Source organism: Lepisma saccharinum, chromosome 29, assembly GCF_977018435.1.
Source record: "Lepisma saccharinum chromosome 29, izLepSacc3.1, whole genome shotgun sequence".
In the NCBI taxonomy this organism is placed as follows: Eukaryota; Metazoa; Arthropoda; class Insecta; order Zygentoma; family Lepismatidae; genus Lepisma; species Lepisma saccharinum.
In genome coordinates, this window is record NC_139257.1 from 19,571,829 (window position 1) to 19,592,069 (window position 20,241).

At 38.1% G+C, this 20,241-nt stretch overlaps 1 protein-coding gene across 1 annotated transcript in view; it reads left to right on the forward strand.

Annotated features, from left to right (window-relative positions):
* The window catches only part of LOC145981304 (ubiquitin carboxyl-terminal hydrolase 40-like), a 66,868-nt gene that overhangs the window by 20,574 nt on the left and 26,053 nt on the right, over positions 1–20,241 (forward strand). Inside the window, exons 8-11 of the mRNA XM_083114499.1 lie at positions 4,294–4,452; positions 7,511–7,966; positions 11,034–11,225; positions 13,843–13,972. Of these exons, the coding sequence (XP_082970625.1) occupies positions 4,294–4,452; positions 7,511–7,966; positions 11,034–11,225; positions 13,843–13,972 (937 nt within the window). The remainder of the gene's footprint in view (positions 1–4,293; positions 4,453–7,510; positions 7,967–11,033; positions 11,226–13,842; positions 13,973–20,241) is intronic.

The following is a 20,241-nucleotide window of genomic DNA, read 5'->3' on the forward strand; positions in this document are numbered from 1 at the left end:
AACAGAATTTCACAGCCGTATGTTTCGAACTTTTAAGCCACCACAATGTACAACCGAGAGGCGCTTAACAATAAAATTGACTGCATGGCACCACGACTTCACTCGATGACGTCAGTCGGCAGTCTGATGCATGAGGATCCCCAGCAAAAGTCTTCTAGCATGTACTACAATGGGCCTGCCCACCAAAGAGCGATTCTGGTTTCTTTACCATTGCTCCTGGCCATGGCTTGTATATCCATCAATTCCTTGCAATATTTTTATCTCCATTTTGTAGTTCCGTGGAGTCTTAACTAGATATTAAAAGTATAATATAAAAATATATACACTATGAAATACTTACGTTTCGTGAGTATCTGTTTTGTGAAGAAACATCGTTTCGTGATCCTACTGTTCTCTTCTTCAGGTTTTCGTCTATGCCAGAATGATCATTACATAGCAGCGTCAATTAAGGTTTCCAAGTCACTCCGGCCGTGATCAACGCGGCCCTCGAGGTTGAAGATTTCGAAGTAGATATGACATAGTATGATCGACCAGAGGGGGGAGGGAAAAGTGGGAGAGGGCAAGAGCTGAGCATCTTCCGGCATTCTACGAGAAACCATATCAATTCGATGTACAGGGTGGCTCAAAAACTCACTTAACACCCCCGGTACAAGACCACTACAGTGCGCAACATGGAAATGGTGATGACCAATTGTTTTCAGGTCAAGGGGGAACCACATTGATGCCAGCCCCACGGTCGGCGGCCATCTTAATGTCCGCCATCTTGAATTCAACTTCAGAATTTTAAATGGGAAGGGTTGATATGATATATCAAATCAGGCTAGAATTTCACGAGAAATGCAATGGTGAAGGTTTTTTAGACGTATCATTAACCAGTAAAAAGTTATGACTGAATTCTTGTACCAATTTGCTCCTTTTCGAGGTGTTAGGAAAATGCCTTAAAATTTGTTTAGCGGATCGGTAATGCATCGAGATCAAAGTGATGTCTAGGGAGAGAAGTTCACATGCCATTGCACACGATTTTTATCAGATACATCCACGAAGAGCTGCGATTATGAATGGTTGTCGCGAACAATTTACAGTGTGACGCTTCCATTGAATTAAAAGTCCTTCACAGTGACAAAGCAAATGTTTGTGTTCATAAGGAAGTTCATTTCTCATGAAATTCTAGCCTGATTTGATATATCATATCACCCTCTTCCCATTTAAAATTCTGATGTTGAATTCAAGATGGCCACCGACCGTGCGGGTGGCGTCAATGTGGTTCCCCCTTGACCTGGCAACGATTGGTCATCACTAGAGACAGCATGTTTAGGCACTAAAAACATATAAAATAGGCAGGCAAATAAGCACTTATAATTTTCAAAATAGGCAGTAAAATAGGCATTAAAAAACAAATAGGCAATAAAAAGGTAATCAAATTTAACTCAAAATAATGAAGATAGACATACAAAAAGAAATAGGTGTTTAAATAATATAAAGACTCACCTGTACATTCTTTATAGTTGCTTAAAATAAACCAGGAGCTCATCATTAGAGACAGCAGTCCAATGTTGTACTTAATAAATCACTGCAAACAGGAGTCACGTCAGCCCAAATTTTTTTATTGTATAATGCTACACACAATAGTCTGACAAAAGAAATTGTTGGCTACTTCCAACCAGTACGCAAATTATTTAAATATACACTTTATCACTGCACGCAGAGTTATTTCAGTTAAAAAATTTACACTGTATATTCCACACAGCAGTTCGAACTGAGAAACTGTTTAAATGCATTTCAAGTTTGTACTGTACGGTTTGGCAGTCTCTGCATAAGAAGCACTAATTGCGGTACAAGGTATTTCTTCAGGTGATCAACCGACAATTTATGTCTACGATCAGACAACACATTTTTTAGAATTGAAAAAGATGTTTCAACCTCCACAGATGTTACCGGAGCATACTTAAAGCACGCGAGAACATATGGATCTAACTCAGTTTGTATATTTTCAGCTTTCAGAACTTGTTGAATTGCCCTTAATTTGTCCAAGTTCTTATTAGCTGCAATAACTCGCTAACTGTTATTTTTAAATTTCTTGGAAGCATCGGAAACTAATCCTGGGAACAGGAAATTGTATGCACAGAGTTCAGTCATGTCCCAATTTTAAAGAAAATGCCTAAAATAGGCAATATCTTGCATTTATGAAATAATATAGGCAATATCGTATGAAATAGGCAAAATAGGCAAAATTAAATTGGCTTTAAATGAAGCTAATCCCTCCCCCCTGGCCTTCGCAACATTCGTTTTCATCATATTTCTAACAGGAAAGAATAGGCATTTTGCCTAACATCCGGTCTCTAGTCATCACCATTTCCATGTTGCACGCTGCAGTGGCCTTGTACCGAGGGTGTTAAGTGACTTTTTGAGCCACCCTGTAGACTTCGTAACAGTAAGCATTGCAGTGTCAAGTTGTTTTTTTAACGTGTTTCATGTGTAAAAGGGTTTCTACGGACTTTGTTAGATCTGGGGGTTTTAAAATTAGTATTAGAGCATGAAGGTTTTACACGTTTGGGGTCAGTTGATATTATGTCAACTTTTTTTCCTTTTTAACCTGTTTTACCTGCCACCTCAATCCTTGCCTTAATTGACGGGGCTATGTAATGATCATTCTGGCATAGACGAAAACCTGAAGAAGGGAACAGTAGGGTACCGAAACGTTGTGTTTTCACGAAACGTAAGTATTTCATAGTGTATATATTTATATTATACTTTTAATATTCATAACGTGAGTAAGTCGCACACGCCTCAAATATGAGTTCTTAACTAGAGCTGAGCTGATATCGATGCTGATGTATTGGTACCGACCGATACCAGTGATATCAGTATCAGATAGTATCGGTTGTATTTTATTTACGTACACTGGGTGATACTCTTCTGCTGTTTAGCTTGTTTACCGGGTCCGCAAAAATGCCGCACAACACTTTCGCAGAGTCTAATTACTCAGGAAGTTATGCAGAATTCAAAGTTTCCATTTATTTTGCACCAATATTATATGAAAAAACTGCATTTTGTCATTAAATAACATGTATTCTTATATTCTGATGTGATATTTGAATATTGTTAAAGCAAAACTATGGTAAATTGATGTTTAAACATATTAATGAATATTTTGAACATCCTTTATTTGTTACAACTTTCACACCTAGTTATCGACGGGAATTGGTGAGGGTATCGGTTCAAAGTGGATCAGTTCAGCCATAGTCTTAACAGGTCTCCTATTCTAGGAAGGTATTCTAGCACTGTGGAACCTCGATTTACATTTTTCAGGGTTCTGAGATGAAAAAAAAAACTGTAGGAAAATGTAAAAGCAAGCAAATTGTGTAGCATATGGCTAGAGTCACACATTTCTGATCGATAGTGGTATACAAATTGACATTTTGGTGCTAAAAATTGTGAATATTGACCTAAATTTGATTTAGAAACTACACTTATTACACAAAATAAGCATTTCCCTTGTAATAGCATATTTATGTATCAGGGTATTAACTTTATTCCTGTGTAAAGGAGTCAATTTTTGTTTCTCAAATATTTACAGCAAAATTAATCAATTTTTCCGTGATTTTCGTAACCCCCAGGGTAATTAAGACTTCAGAAAGTGTCAGATCGGTAAGTGAACTCCAAATTTCGTGTTTAAGAGTTTATTTTCCATTTTGCAGTTCATGGTTGCTTTGTTGTTTTAATTCCACTTTATGCACAGTAAGGTTAATCGAGACTGGACCTACAGTTTAAAGTGCAATCCGAACCACCATATGCCTCCACCAGGTATCGAACCCTGGACCCGTTGATTACAAGGCAATGACGCTGCCACATTTTGCATCATTTCATGACAAGGCAGTAGGAAAATGCACCTCACACCTTGATAGCGCCGTCACCTTGAAATCAAGGTTCGATACCTGGAGGCACATAGTGGTTCGGATTCCACTTTAAACTGTAGGTTCAGTCCCAATTAGCCTTACTGTCCATAAATTTAACTTAAAACACCAATCAATCAAAATGTTTCAAAAACATGAAACATTACATGTTATCACTTTTCGTGAGATATTATATGAAACATGCATGCCCCTACATGTGGCTTTATTGTGACCATGAAGATTGAATGTACATATCAGGCTTCGTCTCTGTGTTTCAGCTCCCACATCATTTTCATCTTGATGTTGTTCAACTTGTTCAGATCTGTTGCCATCTTGGATATCTTACTGTCTAAACATGTAGATTAGTTGGTAGTTATTTAGCATGCATTTGTTGTTGCAGGTTTGTGAGGATTTGTGCCGAGGACTTTCTGCTCTACATGTTTGCCACAAAACCGTGTGTGGTATTCATCCGTATCAGCAGCTGGATGATCCTTCAAAAAAGCTGATGGACTTGGGAGTCACCAAAAACTCAAAAATTCTAGTCTGGGATGGAAGACAGGTACTGTATCCTACCTTACTTTTTATATGGCAGTTTGCAATCACTTCGTTAGAATGTACTATCAATGTATTTTTCTCATCCTGCCAGCCCCTGTGGCTGAGTGCACAATGCAAAGGTTCGAATCCCAGCCCGGGCATGGATGTTTGTGAGTGTCCATTCATCAGTCACTCATCCACATCTTCGCAAATTAGCCAAAAGTGGCACAAAAAGCAAAGTAACATAAAGCAAATAAATTAATCAATCATTTATAATGCAACAGGATATCACTGGCGTAGCGTTATAGTACGCCCGGCGTTCCGTGATTTAAAATTTCAAAAATGCTTAAATGCTGTGATTATAAAGTAAAACGTGACTAATTTAAGATATGTTTGACCTTCATGGCATTATAATAGCTATTTTTCGAGATCCACTTGCAATGCTCCACTAACAACACTCGTTCATGCATTTTTTTTTCAAAGCCTTTCCTGGCCGGACGCCAGGTAGGTTTGGCGTAAAGGACTCTATATCCCTTGCTGCCTATGTGGAGGGAAAGCTTGGATCTCTACAGCATGCGCGCAATGCTCTCTTGCATGCCAGCGTACGGAGCAGAGAGCCACATGATTGGATCTAGGGCTCATGTGACCCTTCCTGCCTTTCGACGCAGATGACAGAAACAGAATTCCTACCCGTTTCTTCATGCTCATGCTGTGTGATGCTACAATATGCAATTTTGACTGACGTAACTTTACCAAACTCAAATATACCACTTCTTAATGGCCACTGCATTGTATAATATATCACACGAACAGAGATGTGCATTAAAAACTAAAAGATCAACACAGTTTTTGTCAAATAAGTTGGTGAAGTCCTCGTGGTATAAGTTCAGCCTGTGGCTCCTCTACCACTTAACCTGCAAAACCATTCATTTTTTTTTCATTAGTATCTAATTGCTTAATATTATGTCAATGAAAATGTTTAGCATTCATTTGAAAACTCTTAACATCGAATGGTCTCTGGAAAATTATTTTAAAATGTTTATTAGCATTCTCAAGATGCAATAAACAGTGGTCTGAATTACTAATCGGCACTGTTACGTTAGTAGAGTGTACGATTGTTGGATCATCCACCCACCTTCGTGTCAGAGTGTTTTTCACAGTGTGCCAAGATGACAGAGGTCCCTGGTTCGAATCCTGGCGTGAGCACATGTGTTCTTTGTGAGTGTCCCTTCATCAAAATCATCACTCATATTCATATTCGCGATTAACCAAAAGTGGTAGAAAAGAGAAGTAAAAATAAACCAAATCAATCAGTAGTTGGATCATCCACAAAAATGACGTCTACTGTTGTGCAGAGGCGCTTGTGATTCAGGTAGGTTTTTTAATGACTTGCGTCATGCAGAAAGATATAAAAAAAGGTATAGAACACCAGAGTTCAAAACATTTGTTGCATTGTGAGGCATCTAATTTTCTAGCTAAAACATGCATGGATGATGTTTTATTGAAAACCCAGCTGACTTCAGGCAAATAAACAATACCTGTGGCGACTAATTCCATAAGTAAATTAATAAGCAAAAAAGGGCCGACCCTTCCTTCGGATTTGGCATTCCCCCCCGAAATGCCAATGCTATGCCACTACAGTATATGCACATTTTTTACAGCAATGCTTTCAAACTGAAATATTATATTCTGTTACTACTGTCTTTTACACAGGGTTGGACACAAAAAAGTGACCGACCCCAACTCACTTGGTCTGAAACTAAACTTTCTCATAAATGAATAAATAATAATAATAATAATAAATTAATGCACTTCAAAAACAAGAACCGGTGCAGTAGGGAACGGCGAGAGGGGGTTTGTGACGTGGTCTGATTAGGAGAGGAGGGGAATGACCGAATGTAGTTTCAGATCAAGGAAGTGAGAACATCTAACAAAGATGAGAAGGGCCAGTTTTTCGTGTCCAACCCTGTATTTTTTTTACTTTTTATTTTATGTAAGGAATAGTGGCTTCTCCTCCATAACCAGTTTATCCTTTCTTTTATATTTTTTTTTATACTCTTGGCATTACCTTATATTCTATTCATAGTTCTTTCAGTTCTTTGATGTCGACATTCTGTTTATTTGGTTTGCATTTACCACCAGTCCAATATTTTTTTTCTTACCTAATTGTAAGCTAGGGATGACCAAAAATAGTCATATTCTGGTAAATTTTAAATCTGGATTTGGAAAATTAGCTATCCGGATTTCAGATGAATCTGGATTTTGGTGACAATACGGATTATGAAGGCCTCCAAAATATGGATTCTCCAGATTCCGGATACTGAAGAATCTGGATTTGGATTTTCTAGTATAAGACTGGTGGTGTTCGCAAAACATTCGCAGTGGAATGACAAAACAGTCTTATGTCTTCTGCTGGAAAATATATTATTATTCAAAGTATGTAATATATAGAGGTTTTTTTTATAACAGGTAAGGATTCCCAAACTTCTCATTTGAAACCTCAGACCCAATGAACTTGGAAGAAGGAACCTATATTGTGGACCACATTTTTTGCTGAATCAGTTCCTAAGTGTGTAATTGTTGAATTTTAATTAATTAATGAATTTGAAAAACAATCAGCTTATGTCGAATGATGCAAACCTAAAAACCCATATGCTGGGTAGATTTTAAATGTTATACACTAATTATAACATTGTCCGCTGCAGTCATGTGTGTAAACATATTGAAAAATCGTTAAAAATACCGTAATTGCCAGCGTATAAGATGCATTGAACACATTTTTAAGGAAAAAACTTTTATCATTGAATTTATAATTAATTTTCAGTAATTCAAGTATAAAGTAATATATAGGTCTACTTTCAACAAATAACTTACCTAATGTAACTAGAAAAGAATACATTTTAATCTTCTTCGTCATGCAAGGAAATCGTCTAACTCAGAACAGAGAACATTTCCAGAAATGAAGGTTATCAAATGCTGAGTATCAGTGTATAAGATGGACCCTGTTTTTAAATGGAAAAAAAGCATCTTATATGCTGGGAAATGTGCATCTTGCTTCATGCAGGTAATATTTTGTGTTCCAGGTGAATGGAGTCCTTGTGGAAGCTGGTCCAGAGAACGAACCAATCCTGTTAACAGTCACCGTCATCTACCCCAACAAGGAGTCTGCGGAGACTAAAGAAGGATACAGAAAGTCCATGAAGCTCTGGGAGCTCCGTGATAAGCTCAGCGAATCTTTGTCAATTCCGGAGCACCAGCTCCACCTGACGTACCTGAAGAACAAGTCTGAATCTTCCAACTTGATCGTGCTCGATCGCTCAAAGACCATCAGCACCTTGGAGGAACTTGGGCTTGAGAATGGCGGACGGTTGCTGGCTGAAAAGCGAGGCAAGGGTAAGCAGAGGGTGACCACGCAGGCGATGATTCACAGCAAAGTGATCACAGTGACGGTTGAAAACAGGACGATGGTTACCGTGCCGGAAAGTCTCGAGCAAGGCGATGCAGGGCGAGTGGTGCAAGTTGAGATTATGAAGGACAGAGTAAGTATCCATATTTTTGGCAATAAGTAAGGACATGCATATTTCTTTTTTGAAGAAACACTCAATGTGAAAGAAAACACCAGTGTTCATTTTTCATTTTTTTGGAAAGTTTTGAGGTATGTTTTCTAGCAAGTTGTGTTACGAAATGATTTGAAATGAACTGCAAAATTATAAAATAATAAACACTTAAATTCGAAATTTAGATTTTATAAATGCTTGAAATGTAAATTTAAAATTTATTTACAGACGCAACACTTTCTGAAGTCTGAATTTTCCCGTGAATTATGCAGTCATGGAAAATTGTTTAATTTTGGTCGTTGCTCAAAGTGGAAATTCCTAGCTGGCAGGATGCCTAGTGAAGTTTGGGAATAGGTGGGGCAGGATGCGATATCGCTAAAGAGAAAGATCTTAGTTTACACACACACATACATGCATGCAGCAGGGGTGTCCGGAAGAGGGTGACCATGCCCCCCACCCCCTGGAAGATGAAAGTCTACCAAAAATTATGTATTTCACACACATAATTTCATTTTAGCCACAATAATATGTGTTAATTATTGCATGAACATCATAAATTCAAATTTAAGCAATGTTTTTTTAGGGAACAACACTATTTTTGGAGAAAATGTGCCTTGTTTGCCCCCCTGGAAAAAAATACCTTCCTTGCCCTGGAAAGAATCCTGCGGACGTCCATGGCATGCAGATACACATACATATATATGTAACAAGGAGAAAGGAACCTCTCACCAGACACTGGAAAAATGTTAATAATTTGTGGCCATGAGCTGCATCTTCATCTATAAAGAAAAGAAAGATGAAGGAAACATGAGTTCGACCTGCACTGTTGTCAGGTTCGGATCAAAGTTGTAGACAGTAGAGATAAACGTGATTCTCTCATCAGGCTTGTCGAAAACTGTAGTAGTATGGTATGATGTGGGGGTTTCAATGTAAGGGGTGGGAATGGGGAACAGTACTGGGTGCTCTTGTTACAGCCGGGGGATGTGCTTGCACTCATGTCTGATACGTAGGCTCTCTCCCATCTTTTATGTGCTACAGTGTTGGTGCATTATGGTAAGATGTGTATGATTGCTACCTGGAAGCAGTTTTTGAAGGGGATATGGTAGTTGGTATGAAGGGCAACAGTGAAGTCCAGGTTTTGGGTGGAGGAGCGGTCGTTGTTGATTCTGAGGTTGCGGGCTGTGGATCTTACCCCTAGGTAAGATGGTATGAGAAATAACAAGAATGGGGCAGCTGCATTTGTGAAGGGTAAGGTGATTTGAAAACAACTGTAGGCTTGTCAGGAAGTGTGTGTCTGCATGACTATGAAGGATGGACTTTTTTGGGGGCCCCCCTGGAAAATGAGTCAACCAAAAATTATATAGTTTTTCTTGTATGTACGCATTGCTTGCATTGTAGAATTATTTTCCTGTAGTTTATGGTTATTACAAGCATAAGAAAACAGTTTTTCGTTGTGGCATTGCAGGAGAACACACGCTCCCTTCATCAGACATTTATTTTCATTTTGACTAAAGATACAGTTATAACAATGGTTAGCAATTTTTAAACAAAAAGAATCCCTTATATAATGGATGTTGTCAATGTTACATTGTTGTAATATAGCAACTTAACTGTGAAAAGAAGCAGTCTGTTTTATTTTTATTTCAGATAATAAACATTTTGATCACATTATTTTTTATTTAAAATTATGAATCCCAAATATCATCAGGTAGTTCAAAGTCATCATTGTTTTCACAAAGTCTCTTGATGTTTTCTGGTATATTAAATTTTAAAGATGGTAGCTTACTCCATTTGTGAAAAAGAAAACTCCATACTGGATCTATGTTACCATTTTCGTTATTTAATTTATTCCAGTGTTCTTCTGCAATGAACGAAGCTTCCCAGACATTCAACTCTATGTTTCCCGTCAATCTTTTAAAAATCCTTCTCCTTTTAATCAAATGCTTCTCTTCGATGATGTGAGCTGACAAACCTGTTCTTGGGTTTAGATTTATAATGTCCAAATTGTGTTCGTGCCATTTTCCTTGCTGTTTGTCCTACATAATCCTTTGAACATGAACAACTTATATTATATATTCCTGTGGTTATAAATTATTTTTTATCTGAAATATAAATAAAACAGACTGCTTCTTTTCACAGTTAAGTTGCTATATTACAACAATGTAACATTGACAACATCCACTATATAAGGGATTCTTTTTGTTTAAAAAATTGCTAACCATTGTTATAACTGTATCTTTAGTCAAAATGGAAATAAATGTCTGATGAAGGGAGCGTGTGTTCTCCTGAAACATCACAACGAAAAACTGTTTTCTTATGCTTGTAATAACCGTAAACTACAGGAATAACAAAAATTATATATTTCACACATACAATTTCATTTCAGCCACAATAATATGTGCTAATTATTACATGAACATGATAAACTCAAAATGAAGCAATGTTTTTTTTTAAGGGGACAACACTATTATGGGGAAAATGTGCCTAGTCCCACGCCCTGGAAACAATCCTGCAGAGGCCCATAGGTGGGGGGGCTGGTTGGTATTGGGTGACCAGTACAGAGGGGTTGGTGACAGGTTTCTTGCAAAGGGTTTATGAGGAAGCTCACCAAACAAATATCCCAAGCTTGAGTTTCAAAATGAGGAGAATTCCATGTGATAATTATATCGTACATAGTGAATTTAGACAGGAGCTGAATTCGTAGAGATTGCTCTTTCAGTGTAGCAGTATAATAATGTCATGTAATATAATAACATGATAATCAATCATATATACGACATCATATCATATGAAAATTGTTTTTTTGGTTTCTTTGTAGGCTTTTAGCCTACTAAAAGAACAAGCTATAATTTGTAACTCTATCATTCATAGTTTCGTAGGTGTACATTTTTATTTCAAACCTTCTGCAATTTTAAACTTGCAGTTGAAAACATGCTTGGCGTTCAGGGCTTATTGCATAAAATGCGCCTAAACATTCAAAGGTTAATATTTGATAATTTCTTGTGAAAGTTTTTGCTTATAAAAGATGGATTTGTTTTCTTGGTTGAAGATGGTTGGAGAGTTGAAGGAAGCTGCAGTATCAGAGCTTCACCTTCCACTTGGAAAATACCGAATGAGGTTGGAGGATGACACCTTGGGTGTGAAGTCCCCCATCCACGAGCACATCTGCCTGGAAGAAGCCCATATCACGTCTGATTCAAAATTGATCATTGAAGAAGGTCCGAGCGTCATGAAGGATGAGGTATTTTTTTTTTTGCTATTTGACTTCTACTTTAAGGACAAAGGGTTCAATGTCCAGTGAGAAGGGGATCCACGTGGCCTGGTGTTAGAAGCTAGAAATGTATGTGGGTCGTTTTAAGTTATGGAAATACTTTTAGATTAGGCACACACAGGAGTTGTACTACGTAGAAATTTTCAGCGAAAAATGCAGGCTCGACCAGGACTCGAACCCGGGGGTCGGGCATACCATGCCATTGCTCTAACCACTGAGCTACCGAGCTGGCCTGGCCTCGCCTGATCTTTTGCTATTGCTGTTTTAGGTGCGTGGAATCGTCTTTGCCAGTGCTACTTGAACGGGATCTGTTGCCTTTGAAACACAGTAGACTTCGACGTTGCAGTAGCACTGGCAGAGACGATTTCATGCAGGTAAAACAGCAATAGCGAAAGATCAGGCGAGGCCAGGCCGGCTCGGTAGCTCAGTTGTATGGAAATACTGTATTACTCTTTTAAATATTGTATGAACGTGTTGCTTAATACAACTGCACAAACTACATGGCAGAGAAGGAATGTCAAAGAATACTATGCCCAACCAAACAATGGTAAAACAATGTTCTGATTAGTGAAAATATGAATATTTATTGGTTGAAATGTTGCGTGACCTGCAGAACACACCATTTTAAGGTATGTTCAAAGCTTGGCTGAACCTTTGGCTGATGAAGATTTTTTTTCGAAATTGCCTCTCCTTTCAAAAAAACACTATTTAATTTTTGTGTTCTCTCCTTTCGCTGTTGTCTAGATAATTGCAATATTTTATTGGCTATGTAAGGCTCCTCAACTGTTGTGAATATCTGAACAACAGCAAAACAAACTACATGAGGATTCACATTACTGCTCTAGTACAGAAGGGCAAAAACTAGGGATGTGACGAAGCTGAAAATTTACTGATACCAATGCCGATATTTAACCGATTCCGATACATAAGATTATTAAACAGAAATGGAATGTTATTTTCAACATGACAAAAATGAATTTGCTATGTACATTTCATATATGTATATACATATATATTCTCATGAGATGGTAGTTATGTGAACCTTTAAGAACATGGATTCTCAAGAGATTTAACATTACTACACAAGCAGCTCTTTGAAATGCAAAATGAATTCCTGTTCTTAATGTTGGATTCAACTTCAGAAACCCGAGGTTTGGAAGCACTTCAGCAAATTTGTTTAGCAACACTGAACACTCAATCACTGAATACTGATGCAGCAGGTATGCCCAAGTATTTTCATCACTTGCTTCAGGTTTGAATACTCATTTTTGAATTTCCAATACAACCGCAGATCCTGGTTCAGCAATGTACTGTTTTATTTCCGATTTTGAGTTAGGTTGATCTTCTGAATAAGAGTTTGCAATAATTTTATTACAAAAACTCTATAATAATGATGAATCATAACCTAATTGTCAATAAATCTTACAAAACTAGAATATAAAACTTGTTAGAAGGTAAAACTCTAGTATAATCTGTACCGGTTTAAATATCAGTTTTTTGTCTATACCAATACCGATGCCGATATGTCAATTTCTGCCGATTTTCATACATCTGTAATCGGCTTCAGCACATCCCTAGCAAAAACCTTTTTCAGTCTTGAACCCACCTTGAAGCATATTACACTTCGTGGGACCCATTAGCATGGGTGCGGGCAGAAATACGTGTAGGAGTGTGTACCCAGTTTGTAGTCATATTTTTGCTAACATTGAGTACTTAAAGAAGCCCTGTATTATGCATGCCTACACAAATTACACACACCTCATTCTAGAAAAGTAAATATGTAATTTAAAAGACTAATTTACTCTAGTGTAACATCTAACTAAACACACATGCTGATTTTTTTTTTCTTTATTCCTCCCTCCTTCCCTCCTCCTCGCGGAACTAATGTGACGGTTGGTGCTACCCTTTCTGCATAAACTGGGCTATGTTGGGTTCAAGGTGTTTAACTTATGTCCTAAATCTTAGCGTGCATCAAGTCTTTTTCTGTACTTGCTTTTTACTTGAATCAGATTAAAATCCCTTTTCACAGAAATATGAAGTGGATATCAAGCGACACCTTAAGTCGACATGTATGTGACATCCAGATAATTAAGAACTCATTGCTGTGACTGAAATGAAAACGACAGATATCCGATTCCCTTGAGTTAAACACAAGCGAGATGCCAGTAAAAACGAATGGTAGAGTGTGAATGACAGAATTGTAGAGTTTAGACTACGTACAACACAGGTTAAATTTAAACTGTTAAAACACTACATCTTAGTAATTTAAATGTAATAGGTTTTTAATACACAGTAAATGAATTTTTGAGCCCGACTTCACGACCCATCAAACGTCCTCTCGGGACCAAGCAGTGGGTCGCGCCCAATAGGTTGGTTGAGAAACACTCTAATAGGATTTCTAATCAGTTAAATATCCTTCTCCCCCTAAAACTTTTCTTTCTTAGGATGACATGAAGAAAACATGACATCAACATTTCCTACTTGAGTACAAAAGTTTCCGATTTTAAGCATGTTGGAAATTTTTGCAAGTGTTCATGTGTACATATATCAAATTGAGTTGCTGATTGGGTGATAATATCTTTTGTAGATATGGCTTCAGTTTTCTACTTCATCTGTGGCTGGTGATAACATTCCTCGTCAGTGGGAAGTAATCGTCAAGAAGAACATCAGCGTCTCTGAATGCAAGGAGTTTATGCTGCAATGTGCAAAGTTAGAAGGTAGGAGAGATACATATGTAGGATAGGATGGATTCTATAATGGTTGTGTAAGGTTTGTTTTCAGTGGTTTAGTAATTCTAGAAAATGCTGCATTCATAAGGTTTCTGTGTGTGTGTGTGAGAGAGAGAGAGGAGGGAGGGAGGGTAGAGAGAGAATGGAAGTAGTGAATAAAGCAGTGTTGTTGTTCTCTCTCTCTCTCTCTCTCTCACTCACTCTCTCACTCTTACTCACTCACTCACTCACGGATGGAGGGGAGGAGGAGAAAGAATATGAAGTCTGTTTCTATTATTTCTCTCAGAACATTTGCCTAAGTAAATACACTCCCCCTCTCTCACACAGAGAGAGAGGGGGGAGGAGAGAAGAGAAAGCCTGCTCAGTAACCAAGCATATTAAGTAGTAGACTTTCAAATCTCACCACTGAAGTTCCCGGTTCAAACCGTGACCTCCTTTATGGGTGTGTCTTCATCAGTTTCATGTAATCATCTCTCATCCCCATCATCACAAGTAGCCAAAAGTTGCAGAAAAGTGACGCTAAATAACAAGAATAAAATACGAGGAAGATGGGAAATAAAAATAGATATTTGTGTGTCTAGACAGATAGTACAGCCATAGAAAGAAATTCTTCCCAATAAGGCTTGATTCACATCTACGCTCAAGCAACAATCTGGTCCCTGTCCCCTCACGGTGCGGTCAAATATTGTTGAACGATTTTCAAATAGGAGCATTCACACCTGGTGCTCGGGTCAAGGTTCGTTCCGGTCACGCTAAACTCTGGGTCCGGTCACGATCAGGTGGAAAGAATATTTGACCAGAGCGTGTAAGGGCGAAGCTTGAATTTGCCTAAGCTTAATCGTTGATGTGATCATCTGTATCACTCAGCTCAACCCACAATTCAGTAGCAGTCTTCAGCCCCGTTGCAGAGGATACATATCCCAGTTTTGTGCATAGAAGATGAGCATGCTGAAGTCAAAGACCTATTGAAACACAGAGAATGGCGAATATAGATAAAATTGATTGATTGCGCAAAATGTCCCAAAATATTTTCATCTCAATTCTGTTTGTACAACATATTTCAAAATATGTGATTTCATAAACCCAAGTAAAATAAATTTAAGAAAAACTGACCAAAGCGATCAAATTACAATTATAACCAATGAAAAATATTCAGTAGGGGACTAACCACAAATATGATCCATGAGCACTAGTTGTAATGACCTTCTTTGCATGAATTAAAATCCTTAAATAAAAAAGCTAACCTGTTGACGGTCATATTTTTCCAGACAACAAAATTTTCATTTGTGTGTGTGTGTGTGTGTAAAGGAAAAGGAGGTATTGGTAATGGTAAACCCTCTGCCAAGGGAATTCATTATTGATATCTAGACGAACTTGTTCTTCGTTTACGGAATACTAAACAAAATTATTCCTTTTTTTTAGTCGAAGAAGACGACTTTTCACACGATGTGCATAACAATCGGGTCCTTGAAACTAAGCTTAGAACCTGATGTTTATCTGTCGTGTTGTATTGGAAACTTTCTGATAAAAGAAGTGGTCAACTATGTCGATATGAAACAATGAGCCCGAAAATATTCATGCTAATTCTAGACCGACAAAGTAGTGTTTAACACTGTTGACATTTACAGTTTTGCACATTGTAGCTGAAATAAACATTTGCTGATTTCAAACCGAAAGTATATAAATAAATAAATATTATTTTTTCGACCTCCGTGGCCGAGTGGATCCGGGTTCGAAACCTGGCGTGAGCATCAGTGTTGGAGAGTGTTAATTCATCAATTTCATGATATCACTCATCCTCATCTTCGCAAATTAGCCAAAAGTGGAACAAAAAGCGAAGTAAAATAAAGTAAATCAATCAATCCATGGCCGAGTGGTTAGCACAACGTGCTACGACGCCAGATGCTCTGAATTTGAATCCCGGCCTGGACATCGATGGTCTTTGTGATGTCCCTTCATCCATTTCGTCATATCACAATGCATCCTCATCGTCGCAATTAGTTAAAACTGGCAGAAAAGCTAAGTAAATCAACCATGTCAATCAATCACCGTTTTCGCAATTCTCTTTCATCTTTATTTTCTTCTAATTATTGCCAGTGCTGTAACAAACAAGTCCATCATTGAAAATCTCTTAAACATTGTATTTAGCACAATCGGAAAGCTTTTTATACTGAGAAATTGGTGTACTCTGTGAAGAAACCAACACCAGACTCACGTGGGCCTCCCCATGGCGCAGTGGTAGCGTCATTGCCTTGTAATCAAGGGGTCCCGGGTTCGATACCCGGTGGAGGCACAAGTGGTTCGGATCCCACTTTAAACTGTAGGTCCAGTCCCGATTAGCCTTACTGGCATAAAGTGGACTTAAAACATCAAACCAACACCAGACTCACGTTGATTGTACCTTGACCGGAGCGAAGCTTGGCCGCTAGTGTGGATACCCCCTGACCGTGAGAGTGACCTGAGTGTTGCTTGTGCGTAGATGTGAATCAAGCCTTTGAGTTCCCGTCACGAAAACTGTCCAGTGAAGGTCACGCCACCCACCTACAGTGTTGCCAGTAAGCAAGAATTTCAACTTTCAATAATAATTCCGAAAAAAATGTTAGGAAATAGTACTTAATGTAACTGGTTCAGAAAAAAATCTTCAACGGGCAATTGCTCTGCAAATAACTCGCCTATAATTTTTTTGTAAAGTTATATTCATGACCAACAAAAGTAGAATTAATGCAAGTGGTTAAAGAAATGATGAATATTCAGGCAGACATATAAGCGAAAGTGGAAGTTTATGTACCTTGTTATTGTGCAAAAATATGATCTTAGTCACAATAATCATTTATGTCAAAGAAAATGTCACTATATTACAGCACATAGCTGAAACAATTGTATTGCCATCTGTTGGTGGCTTGAGTAAGCACAGTTAAGTATCTTCAGCAGGATGTAGTTCTTATTGAACTAATTGATATAGTATTGTGAAAACCCCAATTGTTCAGAGCCCATGATAAGAGCTTTAATTAAGAATTAACTCTCTAGCCTTCTTAAACCCGAAGGTTCATGGCTGCTGCAACACAAATCTTCCATTTGTCCCTATCCTGGGCAAGATCAATGCGATCTTTCCCATCCGTACGGATTTCCTTTAGGTCCATTTCAATGTTATCCCTCCATCTTCGTCTTGGCATTCTACTGGTCTCTTACCATCAGGTTTCCCAACAAGAATCCTCTAAACTCTTCTATCCTCTACCATTCGTGCCACATGGACTACCCACCTAAGTCTTCTTGACTTAATCAATCTAATAATATCTGGACATAAATATAAATTATGTAACCTTCTCCACTCACCAGTCTCCTCAACCCTTTTAGGTCCAAAATTATGGCATAGTAATAGAGAGTATTTGTGCAATTATGTGTAGGTTTGTTGACAAATAAGATTTGTATTAAATTATTTGACAATGACTGGATCTAATGGAATATTTCCGACCAGTATCATTAAATTAATTTGGTAAGTTCTAATTTTCATTGGCATGTTCTATTCCGGCATACTAAATTGACTGTGCTGCCCTCTAGTGTCAACTTCCAAATTTGGAGGTGGGAAGCAACGTGCCAATTTCGCGAAAGATTTTCTGATATTGCAGTTGAGCTCTAAAACCAGGTTTCAAAGTTTGATTTTGATTCCATTTTATGCATTCGGTCCGTATCTACAGTTTAAAATGGGATCCGAACCACCATGTTCCTTCACCGGATATCGAGAAAGATCACAAGGCGACGACGTCACCACTACGTTATCGAGGGAGCCTAAGTTTTCGGGTTCGAATCTAGTTCTGGGCATGGGTGCTATTTGTCCCTTTACAAATTGCATCTATTTATTTATCCTCATCGTCGCGGTTGTCAGAATTGTCAAAGGATTCCAGGCTCGACACCCGGTGGAGGCACATAGACGTTCGGAACCCATTTTCAACTGTTGGTTTACTCTCCATTAGTCTATCTGTGTATAAAGTGGACTTGATAACAAATTGAATCAATGAATTGCATTCTAAAGTCAACCAATGAACCCTCGACCCACGAACCCTCAACTTGCAAACCGACGAACCCTCAACTTACAAACCAATGAACCCTCAACTCACAAACCAACGAACCCGACCCACGATCCAACGAACCTGCAACCCAAGATCCAACGAGCCCTCGAACACTCGACTCACAAACCAACAAACCTTCGACCCATGAACCAGTTAACCTTCGACTCACGAAGGAATACTAAACAAAATTATTCCTTTTTTTTTTTTGGTCTAGGAAGATGACTTTTCACACGATGTGCATAACAATCGGGTCCTTGAAACTAAGCTTAGAACCTGACGTTTATCTGTCACGTGTTGTGTCAGAAACTTCCTGATAAAGGCAATGGTCAACAATGTCGATATGAAACAATGAGGGTGAAAATGTTCATGCCAAACCTAGACCGACAAAGTAGTGTTTACCACTGTTGACATTTACAGTTTTGCACATTGTAGCTGAAAATAAACATTTGCCGATTTCAAACCGAAAGTACATAAATAAACAGTATTACATTTTAATAGTCAACCTCCATGGCCAAGTGGTCTCGGGATCAAATCCCTGGGCATGATTGTTTGTGAGTGTCTATTCATCAATTTCGTGATGATATATTACTCATCCTGATCTTCGCAAATTAGCCAAAAGTGAAGTAAAATAAACTAAATCAATCAATTGGTGGCTGAGTGGTTAGCACAGCGTGCTACAACACCAGGTGCTCCGAATTCGAATCCCGACCTGGGCATGGATGTTCTTTGTGATGTCCCGTCATCCATTTTGTCATATTTCAACGCATCCTCATCCTCACAAGTCAAAACTGACAGAAGAGCGAAGTAAATCAATCATCAATCAATCCCCATTCTCTTTCTTCTTTATTTTCTTCTAATTAATGCCAGTGCTATAACAGACATGTCAGTCGTTGAAAATCTCTTAAACATTGTACTTAGCACAATCAGCAGGCTTCTTATACAGAAAAATCTGTGTACTCTGTGAAGAAACCAACACCAGACTCATGTTGATGGTACCTTGACCGGAACGAAGCTTGATCGCTAGTGTGGATACCCCCTGACCATGAGCGAGCGTTAGAAGACAGTAACCTGAGTGTTGCTTGAGCGCAGATATGAATCAAGCTTAATGCTACCGGTATTAAGGCTCTGTGGGGGAAGTGTTTTTTCCATTTACATGACTTTACAGGTAAATATGAAACTCAAGGTTGACTCATTTTCAGACACCCATGAAAATTTTGAATGTGAATGAAAATGCTGTACAATGATTTAATATGTTGAATTATCATCTTTTGCATGCATCACAAAAATTACTACCTTGAAAGAATTTTGGTTTAGAATGAATTCCAACACATTTAATTTTATACCTAAAACATGAGGCTGATTTTCTCTGTGAAGGTGCTAACTCAGAGTGTGTTTTTTACAGAAATTTTAAAATTACACAAGGTGTTAAATTAAAAAAAAAATATCTCCGTAACTTGGAATGCTAGTTACAAATTGTTTTGTTCAGTACAGATTAGGTTATAATCCTATGGTCGAAAAAAAAAAAAAAAAAATTTCATTTCTCTACCTTTCCCTCTCTTCTTTCATATCTCTCTCCCTCTCCCTCCCTCCCTCCCTCCCTCCCTCCCTAGAAAGAAAGAAAAAAGAAACTTTTCTCCCTGTCGTGCTCACTTTGGGCCTCCACGTAGGCAACGCTGGAAAGTGAAGGTTAATACAAATATATTAATAACTTACGTTTTGCGAGTATCTATGTTGCTCCTGCGACGTTTCGGGACGCAACTGCTCCCTTCCTCAGGCTGTTCACGTTTAAAACATTATCTACCTGATTTGTGTTCCATTCTCGTGGCAAGAATTTCACACTTGCTGCTGATAGTTTCTGACAAAAAAATATTTTCTCATGTAAAAGTATGGAAATTTAATCTCTAAAATATAGCTAGAATCAAATTAGACTTTACTAATTACTAACAGGATGCCTCAAGGCTCATATAACATCAAAATATGGATCTCCAAACAGTGTGTTCCAGAGGTGGCGCTAGACCACACAAGTATGTGACACTTATGTCACATCTGTTGTTTAAGGGTTAATAGTAGGGGTGTGTGGATCAGAATTTTTTTTGTCAGGATGCAACTTTTTAAAAACTTGACTTTTAATCAGGGAAAAATTCACAACTTCCCAATTAAGTCAGGAAATGCTCAAAATATCTCGACGCT